Consider the following 13,934-nt stretch of genomic DNA (forward strand, 5'->3'; position numbering starts at 1 on the left):
TGCTGCTCATTTATGAACTCCCATACACAACACTGCCCTCTATTTCCACTCTATGGTATTACACCACCTTAAACGCATTGTTCCATCAGATTGCCTGCAGTCTGATCAACACCAGTCCACCTTGATGATCTAAACTCAAGGCAAAAATTATGATGACTGCACAATTCAACTGTAAAGTGAGGTGGACTTTGGCTCAGATTAGGCTGGACACAAAAATCAAACAGGTTAAAAAAAAAGAAAAAAAAAAGTAGAAATATATATTTAAAAAAAGCTTTATTGAACAGCTACCTTTTACAAACAAGACATCACTAAACTGTTTCCAGTTAGTGACAGCAGCACAAATCCACCAAAAATATCAGCAATGACAAACAACAGAAGACAAGAACACATGGTGGGAAAGCTTATAAAGAGCCAGAACAGAAATGTACTTCTGAATAATTTTTTTTGTTTTAATGTGGAGAGAGTTGGTCTATGTTGTCATGGATACGACTTGACAGATGGGTCTCCAAAATTTCCCCAAACAAGTTCCTTTTCAGTAAGTTGTAAGCCATGGGCAAAAGTTGCTTGATAACCTTGTGGAAGTACTGTAAGAGAGAGAGAGAAAATCAAAGAGAAATGATTTATATCCCCAAAAACCCAGTCCTTAAAAAGTTTTGAAAATTCAGTTCTTTGTATGGACCAAAGCATTAGTTCCCAACTTATGTTTATTCTATTTAACTTAAATGTATGTGCAACATTAAACCACTAATAGTTCTAGTATAGCCACTGTTGTGTTTTGTTTTAAATATGTCAAAGAATTAAAACTATCCCATTTTAAATAAGAAATAAGTCGAAAAGAAAAGTTCTTTTTATTTCATAAGTCATCTCAGAAATCACATCAAATCCAAGAAAGATGATTGCTGAAGAAGCAGTGACTTAGTATACTCACATGAGATCCATAACAGAAGAGGTCTATTCCCAGTTCATAACCCATGCCATAATCGCACTCGTCATTAGCAAACTGAACAAATGTTATCATTTCCTGGATCGGTCCAAAAGCTTTGACGCGTTCTTCATCAGTCCGTGCTTCAACAATGGCTTTACAAATTTTCTTGAGACCAGCTGGGACACAAGGGAAAAAACAAATTTGTTAAGGAGCGGAGACAAAAAAAAAAAAAAAAAAAAAAAAAAAAAATCTCTGCAATCTCCAAAAGTTGATTCTGTTCATCTGGAGGTAGCGTTTTCAGTGGGAGAAACGTTTTGTCACTCATCCAAGTGACTTCTTCAGTCTCAGCTGACTGCAGGTTTCCCCAATCTTATAATCGTATGAGTTCCGGTCAATAGCATTGTCTCTTCACTTGCATCCCAGTCACGGAAGCGTTGGAGGTAGTTCGTAAGAGATTACAGGATGACCCCAACCTCAGCAACAGGACCACTCTCAGCACTAACCAAGTGTGTTTGCTGTTGGAACTGTATCTTCATTCCACCTATTTCACATACAAGGGTCAGTTCTACAGGCAGAAACATGGGTGTGCCATGGGCTCCCCAATTTCACCCATCGTGGCCAATTTGTACACGGAAGAAGTGGAAAAGAGGGCTTTGTTATCCTACCCTGGAACACCACCAAGTCATTGGTTCAGGTATGTGGATGACACCTGGACGAAAATCAAATCTCAGGACGTACCACAACTCACGAATCACATTAACTTGGTGGACCGACACATCAAATTTACCAGGGAGGATATGAAAAGTGGCAGGTTAGCCTTCTTAGACTGTGAGATTTCCATCAGTAATGGGGAACATCTAAAAGCTGAAACCTACGCATACAGATCAGTATTTAAGGTTTGACGCTCATCATCCACTGGAGCATAAACTGGTTGTCATCAGGACGCCAACACCATCCCCACAGACACAGCGGACAGGGAAGCAGAAGAACATCACATCAAGAAGGCCCTGAGTAAATGGGGTTATCCCAGCTGGACTTTTGTCAAAGCTGGAAAGGCGCCTAAAGAAAGTTCCAGCCGATCCAGGAGAGAAGGACAACCGCTGACTAAGCAAAAACCTGTAGTGATCCCATGTGTCAGGAGTTGAGACACATTTTTTCTAAACATCGTGTCTCTGTGGCTTTTAAACCCCAAAACATGCTGCGCCAAAAATTGGTCCACCCCAAGGATCTGGTCGCTCGACACAAACAGAGTAACATAGTGTACGCTGTTAAGTGCCAGGAGGATTGCCAGGATTTATACATCAGGGAAACCAAACAACCTTTGGCAAAGCGGATGGCACAACACAGAAGAGCCACCTCATTAGACCAGGACTGCAGTATTCCCACCTACAGGGTGGACACTCTTTCAATGATGAGGATGTACACATCCTGGAAAGGGAAGAACGCTGGTTTGAGCGCAGAGTCAATGAGGCCATTTACATGAAAAGGGAAAGACCATCTCTGAATAGAGGAGGGTGCTTAAGGGTACATCTTTCGCCATCTTACAATGCTGTGATTGCAGCCATTCCCCAACTCTGTGTGAATGGTACTCATGGCCATTGATCAGTGATCTTTGATCAGTGGTTGTTGATCAATGGTCATGAGAATTTGCATAATCAAGATGAAGGAACTGACCTCCCAGTCCATTTTTCCTTCAGTGGGCTGGTTTCAGTGATTATGCAAATGTACTAGTTACAGTATAAGATTGGGGAAACTTGCAGTCAGTTGAGACTGAAGAAGTCACTTGGATGAGTGACGAAACGTTTCTCCCACTGAAAACGCTACATCCACATGAACAGAATCAACTTTTGGAGATTTACTTACCTGGATGATTGAGAATGCATCAAGACATCTCTGCAATCTATATAACCAGCTTATTTCACAGAAGCTAAATTCCTTTATCAAAATTTGTTTACCTCACCAATGAATAAACAAAAGACAAATGGAAAAAACTGGTGTTAAAACAACTTTAAATTTGTAAACTCACCATCTGTTTCTGGAAGTTCCCTGTATCCAACATCATTCTTGTCTACAGGTACAACAATGCCCGCGCCGTGGAATGTCTTTGTTACGACCTATAGTGTGTAAAAAGTTTTCAAGCATCAACTTTAAGAACACTTTTTTTTTTTCATATCTATACATTTAATGCTTTTCAAGCAGCATTACTGTCTTGTAAATGTGGAACAGTCAGAGCTACCAGAACTTTTTCTGTAAATGAAATTGGACTTGATCTTTTATTAAGATGTCTCGGGGATTAAATGTGTACATCAATGTCTTTAAAGAAGAAAGTGCAGTTTCACTCATCCGGTCCACTTAAGATCAAAGTCGGCTATATGCGACCCTAAATGCAAAATGAGTTTGACATCCCTGATTTAATGGGTATTACAAGAGAGGTCTTGGTAATTTTTTTTGTTGGCGTGTCCATTTTACCTTCTTGTCTCTCTGCTTCATGTCTTTGGTCTTCTGCTCCAGAGAAAAGCCCAGAGTCTGTGCTTTGTCTCTCAGCTTTGCCTCCAAGGTTTCCAATGCCTCATCCCCAGTTTTCTTACCGCCCCTCTCTTTCCTCTTCCTCAGCAGATACAGGCTGATGGAAGTAAGAACAGCAAATTACAAGACAAAAAGAAGTGATGACAGAAAATTTCATGCAGTAATGTACCTCCACTCTCACACATGAAATAAAAGGAGGAAGGACAAGAGGGCATATTATGAAAAGTTAAGGATCACCCAATTTGACTGTTTATTTCTGTAAGCATCAAGTTATTGATGGAATTTTAAGTGGCCAACAAACAAATAAACCACAACATTAAAGCCACCACTTTAATACTCTACAATTTCCCCTTGTGCTGAGACCACACCTCAGTGGGTCAGAGCTGTTGAGGGGTGGACTCAACACAAGACCTCAGAAGGCGTTTTGTGGTATCAAGCATCAACAGATTAGCACGACTTCCTTTAAGTCTCCATGCACTCGAGTTTTTTCCCAACACATTCAGATGCTCAATCAGGCAGACACAGAAACTCAGCAAGTCAACTTAAAACCTTAAAGTTTTTTTCATATTCCTCAAAACATTCCTGAACAGTTTTTGCAGTTAAATGTGGTGCATTATTCTACTATTGTTCCCATGAAAGTTTATTTGTGGTCTGAAGGTTTAGGTGGGTGATATGCATCAAAATAACAACATCCACATAAATACACTTTTAGTAATGTAAGAGTTCAGCAAAGGTACCCTGACTGATCTACAGCTACAAAACCCAAACACAACAGGATGCAACGCACTGATGATTCTTTCAACTTTCTGATAGTGCTGGATGATAAAACGATTACAATATTATTTCGAGAAAATTTTTTTTTAAGACCATGATAATAAATGTAGGCTTTACAATTTGATCAGACAGACAATACAAGTAGCTTGTTTAATAATAATAAATAAATAATAGCTTGTTTATATTATGCTAACGTAGCTGTGTCGCTAGCGGTCACACAGCACATCATTATATACCAGCTAGCCCAACTTCAGTAACCCTACAAACGTTACTGCTGTTTAGTTTTCTGTCTTCATTTATGCTGGAAGTGATAACAGAGCTGTACGTTTTAATTTGTTTCCAAAACCCCGCAGTCAGGACATGCTATATTGTATTTAGATAGAAGCTAGCGAGCTAACTCCCTGCTAACTTCTAACTCCTTTAAATGTCATAAATTCCGTTTTCATGGATGCCTGGATGTTAAACTCAATAGTTACACCTGGTAGAGCAGAACGCTGATCATTTTATTAAAGATGAAAGACTTTAGACAGTTTTTCAACTCTCAGTAATGCCATAGTGATCGTTTGATATATGGACCTGCAGCGGAGTTTAGACCCAGACACGGCTAGTGACGTCAGACTGAACAACCGGATAGCCTATCAGACAGTATTGTAGGGTTGGCATAACGCCACAGCAGTCAATCATAGTCAAATCAAATTCAAATTCAAATTTTATTTGTCACGTACACAGTCATACACAGTACGATATGTAGTGAAATGCTTGGACAACTGCTCGTGACCTAAAGAAAACAAAAAAAGGAAAGGCTATGAATAAGATAGGAAATAAATATGAAAAATTAAAAAGGGTAAATTTAACTAGGAAGGAATAAAATATAAATTAAGGTTAAAAATGAAATAACTGTACAACACAAATTAGAATGAAGGGTAAATTTAACTGGGAAGAATAAGATAAAATATATAAATTAAAGTTGAAAATAAAATAACTGTACAACAAAATACACAATACACAATATAGAACTATATAAGAATGTATGAAGAAATCTAAATATAAATAAATATATACACAATAACAGCAGCTGTACAAGTATTAACTGGAAATGAAGAATATAGTGACCAGTGTTGTGCAAAAACAATGTCCAGAAAGTCCAGTGTGTGTGTAAGAACCATATGTGTGGGTCAGTACTGTGTGGTGGTGTGATTGAGAGACCGTATCGCCTGCGGGAAGAAGCTCCTCCTCAGTCTCTCTGTGTTGGTCTTCAGGGAGCGGAATCGCTTTCCTGACCTCAACAGAGAGAACAGTCTGTTGTTGGGATGGCTGAGGTCCTTCACGATCTTCCTGGCCTTGGTCCGGCACCGCCTGCTGTAGATTGAGTGCAGGTCAGGGAGCTCGGAGCGGATGGTGCGCTCAGCTGACCGCACAACCCTCTGTAGAGCTCGTCTGTCCTGCATGGTGCTGTTCCCGAACCAGGTTAAGATGTTTCCCGCCAGGATGCTCTCTATGGTGCACGAGTAAAAGTTCCTGAGCACCTTGGAGGGCAGTTGGAAGTCTCTCAAGCGTCTGAGGTGGTAGAGACGCTGTCGGGCCTTTTTCACCACGGTGTTGATGTGACAGGACCATGACAGGTCCTGCGTGATGTGAACTCCGAGGTATTTGAAGCTGTCCACTCTCTCCACTGGGCACTCGTTGATGACGGGGGTCTGGTAGTTCCTCTCCTGCTTAGTGCTGAAGTCCACTATCAGCTCCTTTGTCTTACTGACGTTTAGAAGGAGGTTGTTCCTCTGGCACCAGTTCTCCAGATTCCTAATCTCCTTCACGTAGGCCGTCTCGTTGTTATCAGAGATCAGGCCCACCACGACGGTGTCGTCAGCATGATGGTGGTGGAGCTGGTAGTGGCCACACAGTCATATGTGTACAAAGAGTACAGCAGGGGGCTCAGAACACACCCCTGGGGGGCTCCAGTGCTGAGAGTGGTGGAGGCTGAGACATGTCCGCCCATCCTTACTGCCTGTGGTCTGCCAGTTAGGAAGTTGGAGATCCACTGACACATAGATGAGCTGAGTCCCAGATGCTCCAGCTTGGTGGTGAGTGTGGAGGGAATTATGGTATTAAATGCAGAGCTGTAGTCTATGAAGAGCATTTTAACATAATTCCCCCTTCTAGTGTCCAAGTGAGTGAGTGATGTGTGGAGGAGATGAGAGATGGCATCGTCTGTGGAACGATTTGGACGGTAAGCGAACTGTAGTGGGTCCAGTGTGACTGGTAGTGAAGAAATGATGAAGTCTCTGACCAGGCGTTCAAAGCACTTCATCACTACTGAGGTGAGGGCTACAGGGCGATAGTCATTGAGAGAAGCAGGGTGGGGTTTCTTCGGGACAGGAACAATGATGGACTCTTTGAAGCATGTGGGGATCACCGACTGAGATAAAGAGATGTTGAATATCTCAGTGAACACAGGAGCTAGCTGGTATGCGCAGTCTCTGAGGATACGACCTGGGATGCCGTCTGGTCCTGCTGCTTTCCTGGTGTTCACTCTCTTGAAGGCTCTCCTTACTTCATGCTCGGAGATGACGAGCACGTTTCCGGTGCTGGCAGTATCTTCCTGTCTGCAGCCGTTAGCGCCGCTAACACTAGCATTGTTGGAGACCTTAGCTGCAGCCTCGAAGCGAGCATAGAAAGTGTTCAGCTCGTCTGCCAAAGTCACGGCCGCGTTCGTCATACCGGTTGTTGGTGCTTTATAGTCCGTTATTGTCCTTAGTCCCCGCCACAGGCTCCTAGAGTCACTCTGTTGGAGTTGTGACTCTAGTTTCCTCCCGTAGCGCTGCGTCGCCTCTTTCACCGCCCTCCGCACGTTATATGACGCGGCTTTGTACGGGTCCATGTCCCCCGTCATGAGTCCCGTGTTGTAGGCAGCGGTGCGGGATCTCAGAGCGTCGCGGATGGTTTTATCCACCCACGGCTTCTGGTTGGGAAACGTTGTGATAGTCTTTGTCTCCACGGTATCATCCGCTAGTTTCCCGATGAATCCCACAACCGCTTCCGTAAACACGTTGACGTCATCGTCGGAGCTGTTTCTGAACATGCCCCAGTCTGCGTCATCGAGTGCGTCCTGTAACGCGGCCACCGATTGATCCGTCCAGCGCGCGACCTTCCTCTGAACCGGAACTTCCTGTTTCAGCCTTTGTTTGTATTTTGGCATGAGGAAGATGGCGGCGTGATCAGATTTGCCAAACGGGGGGCGGGATTGTGCCTTGTAGCCGTCCTTGACCGTAGTGTAGCAGTGGTCCAGTGTCCTTTCACCCCTGGTGGGGCAGGTGATGTGTTGATAAAAGTTCGGCGCTGCGCGTTTGAGGTTGGCGCTATTAAAGTCCCCCGTCACAATAAGCGCAGCGTCCCGGTGTTGTGTCTGGTGCTGTGTGAGTGCCTCATGCAGCTCGCATAAGGCGGTGACCGTGTCCGCTTGTGGTGGAATATAAACGGCACTTACAATGACCGATGTAAATTCCCGAGGTAGATAAAAAGGACGACACATGATGGACAGTAGTTCCAGATTTGGTGTGCAGGAGCGTGTGAGAGGAACAACGTTCGCACTGTTGCACCAGTTGTTGTTCACCATTAAACACACGCCGCCTCCCCTTGACTTCCCCGAGTCCCGTGTCCTGTCCATGCGGTGAACCGAGAAGAACTCGGCCGGCTGGATGGCGTGGTCCGGCACCGCTGGGTTCAGCCATGTCTCGGTGAAGCAGAGGAGATTGCAGTCCCGAATGTCTCTCTGGAACTTTATCCTGGCCCTGAGGTCGTCAAGCTTGTTCTCCAGTGACTGGACGTTGGCGAGCAGGATGCTAGGCAGAGGTGTGCGGTGTGCACGAGCTCTCAGCCTGTTCCTGACGCCGGCTCGCTTCCCTCTAGGCCGCCGCCGCTTCCCTTTGTTCTCCCTCGAGATCTCACTCGGCCAGCTCGGATCCGGAGTTAAAAACTTCGAATTGTGAGTACATTGTATACCAATAGAAACAAGAGTGTCACTGTCATACCTAATGTACCCAATGGTGATGATTTTGCCGATTTAGAAACGCTGAAAACTAACTTAAAAAACAAAGACAAAGAAAAAGTGGTCGGAGCAGTCGTGACGGCAGCCGACCTCACCGGCGCCATCTTAATCACTCACTGACGTCAGACTGAACAACCGGATAGCCTATCAGACAGTATTGTAGGGTTGGCATAACGCCACAGCAGTCAATCATAGTCAACATGTTGCCCATTCCCTCAGAAGACGAAAAAAATAATGTAAACATTACTTGCAAGGACTTGTGAAAAACATGTCAGGCAACTAAGATGTCCTTGTGAGCAGTAAATAAAGACGACGATTGTACCGCATTTTGATCCGGGACGTAATCTGCATGAAAACAAGCGCTCACTCTTCCTGCTCAACAAATGACAAGGGCGGAGCCTTATACCACGTGATACAGAAGCTGGCTGCTAAAATTAGCAGGGAAAAAACAACGGAGAGCACATGAGAAAGTGACAGGAGAAAATCCGTCCCGGTCAACCACCCAAACATCAATAACGGGAACCTTATACAGCGCTTCACGTCGAACTCCCGCAGGCACAAAGAAATTACGGAGGCTATCACTTATCACCTGACCAAAGATATGGCTCCCATCAACACTGTGCAAAACGAGGGATTTAGGAAAATGATCAACACCCTAGACAAACGCTACACAGTGCCGTCCTGCAACTATTTTTCTATTGTTGCACTACCTGCTCTATACCAGTGTTGCCAACTCCTCAGTAAGGAAAGTCGCTATTGGCTGTCCTAAAAGTCGCTAGAAGTCGTTAAATGACGTCATCGCCTAATTTGCATAATTGGTCATGCTAATATAATTGTAACCTACGTTGTTGGAGAGAGAAATAACATCATGGAAGAGACATAAAGTGAGTAAAGAACGTTCTAAATGCATTTAGAATTTATTTATAACTACAAATTAAATTTATTTTAGCAATTATTGTTTTTTTTTTAATGTCACAATTCCAACCCTGTTCCTTTATCCGGGCTTGTACCGGCAAAAGTGACCCGAAATAGGCACTCTGGTGGAGTTACTGTGTGTGTGTGTGTGTGTGTGTGTGTATAAGTAGTTTTAAAGCTCGTGATCCACAAAAAAGCACAACAGTAAAAGAAGAACTGACTGCGTTACAGTCAGTGCGAGAGCAGCGGCTTCGCTCATGCGCTATTCATTTGCAGTTCGGACGCACAGGTGTGAACATCTTCTGCCCTGATAGAAGCTGGGGGGGACTATTCTCCGCCCGTGAGCGCTTTGGAACGGGTGAGATGCCCACGGCAGCACCCGCTGCTTGTTGAGAGTAAAAGCGATACGCGCTTTCACTTCAAAAAGTCGTCATAAATAGGTCTCCAATAACACCAGAAAAAGTCGCCAGATTTGTCGCTAGTCGCTTTTTAGAAAAAAAGTCGCCAAGGGGGTCTGAAAACTCGCTAAATATAGCGACAAAGTCGCTAATGCTGGGCTTACACTGTGCGATTTTTGGCCCATTTTGAGCAGATTTTTGAGTCGTGCGACCGTTTTGGCGATCGGCCCGATTTTGGCCTTCATCGTGCGTCGTGCATCGTGTAGTATACGTGGGGTAACGAGAAGCGATTGACACCTCACGACCAGCTCCCGATCATCAATCGCTTGGTCGAGAGGATTTCAAACCTGTTTAAAATCCTCGCGACCGTCGTGAGGGTGTCACCGCAGTTTCTCACACTGCGCACGCGCAAACACAAATGTCAGCGAAAAAGACGGCGCAGCACGGCAGTGCAGCGTGTGATCTGGACACAAGCGATGGAGGCACAACTTGTAGAACTATGGCAAGCTCATCCGAGCCTTTTCGATGTGGCCTCACAAAATTATCACGACCACAACAACCGTGAAAATAGTTGGATCTACACTGCTGCTCAATCACAGCTGCCTGGTCAATGTTTTTCATTAGCAATTTAGCAAAGTTGATGGTGGTGGCGTGTCTGTGTGAGTGAAAGACAGAGAGGGAGAGCGAGCAACAGAATTTCTCTTATAACCTTCATTTTATGGACGCACAGTGTGAGCACTCGGGTCGCATCAGAGCATCGGGCCGTATAGTGTGAGACCCTGCATCGTGACCTATGAACTTCTAACCCCTGCGAGTCAACCGTACAGTTTGAGCAGGAGCTGAATCGCGCGACTGAAAAAAATCGCAGTGTCTGCCCAGCTTAAGTTGGCAACACTGCTCTATACACGCAGTGTCGAGCAACGGTGGAGACGGAATTTCAAGCAGTACAACATTTTGCAGCAACAACAAAATGTGAGACATTTGTTGTTTTTATGTTTATTTATTGTTTTTATGTTCAGTCTCAACTGTTGCGAAGTTGATGTGCAGTTAATAAGTGCAATAAATATTTATACTGGAAAAGAAAATCGTGAGATAATCGTGATCTCAATTCTAAGCCAAAATAATCGTGATTCTCATTTTATGCAAAATCGTGCAGCCCTAAATAATACCATTCAAACAAGCATGATGGAATAGTGGAAAGTCCACGCAACAGGTTTTCCTACAAAGAGTCTTCTTGCTTAGCGTTAAATCTGTATCCCTGCCATCAGTTCACCAGAAACTGAAATTGTTCAGTAAAGAAAAAAAAATTTGTGATTTTTTTTTTTTTTAATCCATATTGCCCAGATCTACCTTCCAGTACAGCTGATACTAAGCTCTTCCTGATTTTCCTGAACATAAAAAAACAGTTTTCATTTCTCCTGCTTTGGAGGCTGTGACCTTGTTGCTTTTTCAGCATTTGTCCCCCTTCAGATCACTTTTAGAACCTGTTAAACAGTACATACCTAAACACTACATTTAAAAAAACAAAACAGTTTATTGTGAAATGTGATGTGGGAAATAAAACCACCACCATCAGTGGTCACTAATGCACAAGGACTTTTTTTGTTCTTGTGCCAAGAATTTGTTTCTTAAGCTGGAAGTTGGATTATATAAAGTGATATAAGGTGAGTTTGTGGTGGTTAACACTCACTGGACTGCAGCAAACACGTTGTCCCCCATCTGTGTTATAGCACAGCCCTTCTTGGCTTCATTTTCCCCAACAAACGAAGGGAGGGAGTCTGGAGTATCTCTGGCGGAACAATGAAATTCAGTAAAACAAAGCAACAACAAAATCAGAACCACTTGTGCTCATGTACATATTGTTATCACTATTTTCATATTATTACACACGATGCTCTCTATCTTCTCGGTAGAGCAAATGTTGGAAGCAGCCTTTGGTGGAAGCTACAAGATTCTAATAAAAGCCGATAGTCACACACTTCAGATCTTATGTTCTATACCTGTAGTAACCAATGTGATGCTGGCTGTTCTCACACCCTGCGAGTATGGTCTGAAACTCTGGTGGGTCATAAAAATATCGCCAGTGAAGGTGGAAGTTCGGCTGGGAATTCTTGGAGTTTTTGTGAGCTCCTGCCAAAATATCAAATGGTCCAACTAGCTGCAATCCCAGCGAGTCTTTCAGAGCACCTACAGAGAGTGACAATATATTGATACAGAAACGAGCTGACACAGAAGCATTACTTAAGTGCAAATTATTGATGAAATATTTTACTAAATAGACACACTGTTTTGTAGCACATATCTTATACACCACATAAGTATCTGAGATGGAGATTTTTCACTTAATGATAAAATGAATCATCTGCACTGCTCAAAAAAACCTTGATAAATGAAATAAACTTAAATCTGAGAACAAAACAACACTCAGTGGAAACAAATCATCCACTGTTTTAGGGCTGGATTCAAAAATAACAAAAAAAAAAAAAAAAATCAAAGATAAAATTGTTCAGGTGTTCAGTATATTTGACATTTTATAGATGAAATGATCATTGACTGTCAGCTGCTGTACTCTACTGCAGTGTGTACACTACCACTCACCGCAGCACCTTCAAGAACATCTGCTTTTAGCTAGCTGTTACACTGGCCTTTAAAGCACCGTACAGTACTACAGTATTACAGACGTGATGCTTCTGTCTTCTACTGTGTCATCTGTTTCACACCTGTATTACAGCTCCTAAGTTCATTACAACGATTGAGCATCTAATAGCTAAAAAACAGGTTCTGAATTTCATGTTTAAGTATAATAGGAGATCTGTTCATTTTGAAGTCCTTAACCACCGACTGTCACGTGGAATTTTTTTTTGCTTTGAATTACCTCGTCTTTAATGTTCTATTAGACTGAAATACTAAGCAGTATTAAATTCAGCGGTTCCACCCTATGAAGTCTAGTACCACATCATCATACCACAGGGGTTGTCAGTGCAAAGCTCGCTGCAGAATTCCCAGAAGTGGTACAGATCTTCTGGCATTTGAAAACTGTATAACTGCATCAGCTCATCACGTTGCTCCGATTTCACTCCCGATGGCAGCACATCATTGGATTCTTCACTTCGAGCTTTCTTCACCTCTCCATTATTTGTGCCTTTTTCCTAAAGACATGAAAAGCAGGGGAACTCCTCAGCAATACTGCATAGTAAGTTGCCTATTTATGTATTATATCAAGCTCCAAATATCTCATTTTGATTCAGCAGGTTGACAGTAAAACATATCGTGGATACATTGAACCAACCACTATATTATTATAAAAAGAAGCCCCCCTCCAAAAAAAAAAAAATATCGATAAAGGTTATTCAAAACACTTCTATAATAATCATTGAGCATCATGGTCTCCACAGAAGTAGGTCAATATTTACTGCGTGAGAAATAATGCATCGACCTCGCATCAGCACTAGTGTACAATAAGTACAGCTGTGTCCACTGCCTTGGACTCTGTACCCTGCAGTGGCGTGTACAATACGAGTAGGGATCGAAATCTTTTCCAATAGTTGCTCGCAACCTTAGCAAAACGATTTTATGGGGCCATTTATTGGTGTTTAATGGATAAAGGCACCAATCAATGAAGACACCCACAGTGCGCTTGCTGATGCCACACTACACAATCAGTGAATGGGAACGACGCACGGATATTTCCTAGCTAGCATAAAGGTCCAGTTATGGTGCAGTGCTTTCCATTTAATCAAAGCCCAAGACCCCATTCGAGTATGTGCTGTTAGCATCGCTGAACAAGCTGCTTTGTGGGACCAGCCTGCAGAGCTGCTGCCATGTTGTCCACTGCTGCTCGGTCAGGCTGCTAAACACTTCTTCACACCGACTTTAACGGCAGCTGCTCTGCTGCACACAGAGCACGGCGTCTCGTTTGGTAAGGCTGCTGTTTTAAACGCATATTCCTGCACCAAACACAGCAGGTCAAAACAAAGCGTATTTACCTGAACGGCTTTGTGTTTTCTTTTTGCGCGCCCTGTCATTTTATCCCTCTTTTTCTCCGTTGAAGTCTTCTTCTGCCAGTCAGCGTCGAGCCGTCGGCAGCAACAGCGCCCTGTTTAAGAGCACCAGTGCCACCCACAGGCCTGGAATGCAAACGTCCATTCCCCTAAATAATCCAGGTAACAATAAAACAACGCTACTACTACTACTACTACTACTACTACTAATAATAAATTGGCTTACTATACACTCATCTGCCCCTTTTGCCTCTACAGTTCAGCTAAATAACTACTTACTATTAACAAGGTTATGCAAATCATATAGAAGGTATGTGACAATACTTTGAACATTTTAGGCTGGATAATTA

General features: G+C 43.2%; 1 protein-coding gene across 1 annotated transcript; it reads right to left on the reverse strand.

Annotated features, from left to right (window-relative positions):
* Nucleotides 1-256: 256 nt before the first annotated feature.
* hpf1 (histone PARylation factor 1) lies at nucleotides 257-13,718 on the reverse strand. The gene is made up of 8 exons (XM_086295889.1): nucleotides 13,570-13,718; nucleotides 12,549-12,732; nucleotides 11,584-11,770; nucleotides 11,274-11,372; nucleotides 3,395-3,548; nucleotides 2,952-3,039; nucleotides 929-1,101; nucleotides 257-584 (listed from the first exon to the last, which is right to left on the reverse strand). Exons 1-8 carry the CDS (start codon nucleotides 13,606-13,608, stop codon nucleotides 450-452), a joined length of 1,059 nt encoding a protein of 352 aa, XP_086152015.1. The 5' UTR covers nucleotides 13,609-13,718; the 3' UTR covers nucleotides 257-449.
* Nucleotides 13,719-13,934: the final 216 nt, after the last annotated feature.

This window comes from Aulonocara sp. 'chitande type north' Nkhata Bay, linkage group LG6, assembly GCF_057382095.1.
Source record: "Aulonocara sp. 'chitande type north' Nkhata Bay isolate Kocher_YH1m ecotype deep benthic linkage group LG6, A_spYH_male_GT1.1, whole genome shotgun sequence".
NCBI classification, from domain to species: Eukaryota; Metazoa; Chordata; class Actinopteri; order Cichliformes; family Cichlidae; genus Aulonocara; species Aulonocara sp. 'chitande type north' Nkhata Bay.

What these genes read in the sequence shown, in the direction of transcription:
- hpf1 (XM_086295889.1), bottom strand. Translation starts at nt 13,608, where the DNA reads ATGACAGGGCGCGCAAAAAGAAAACACAAAGCCGTTCAG. An exon ending in TTGCACTGACAACCCCTGTG is followed by an intron (nt 11,771 to 12,548) that starts GTATGATGATGT and finishes CACTCTCTGTAG; the next exon opens with GTGCTCTGAAAGACTCGCTG. An exon ending in TCTTCTGTTATGGATCTCAT is followed by an intron (nt 585 to 928) that starts GTGAGTATACTA and finishes TCTCTCTTACAG; the next exon opens with TACTTCCACAAGGTTATCAA.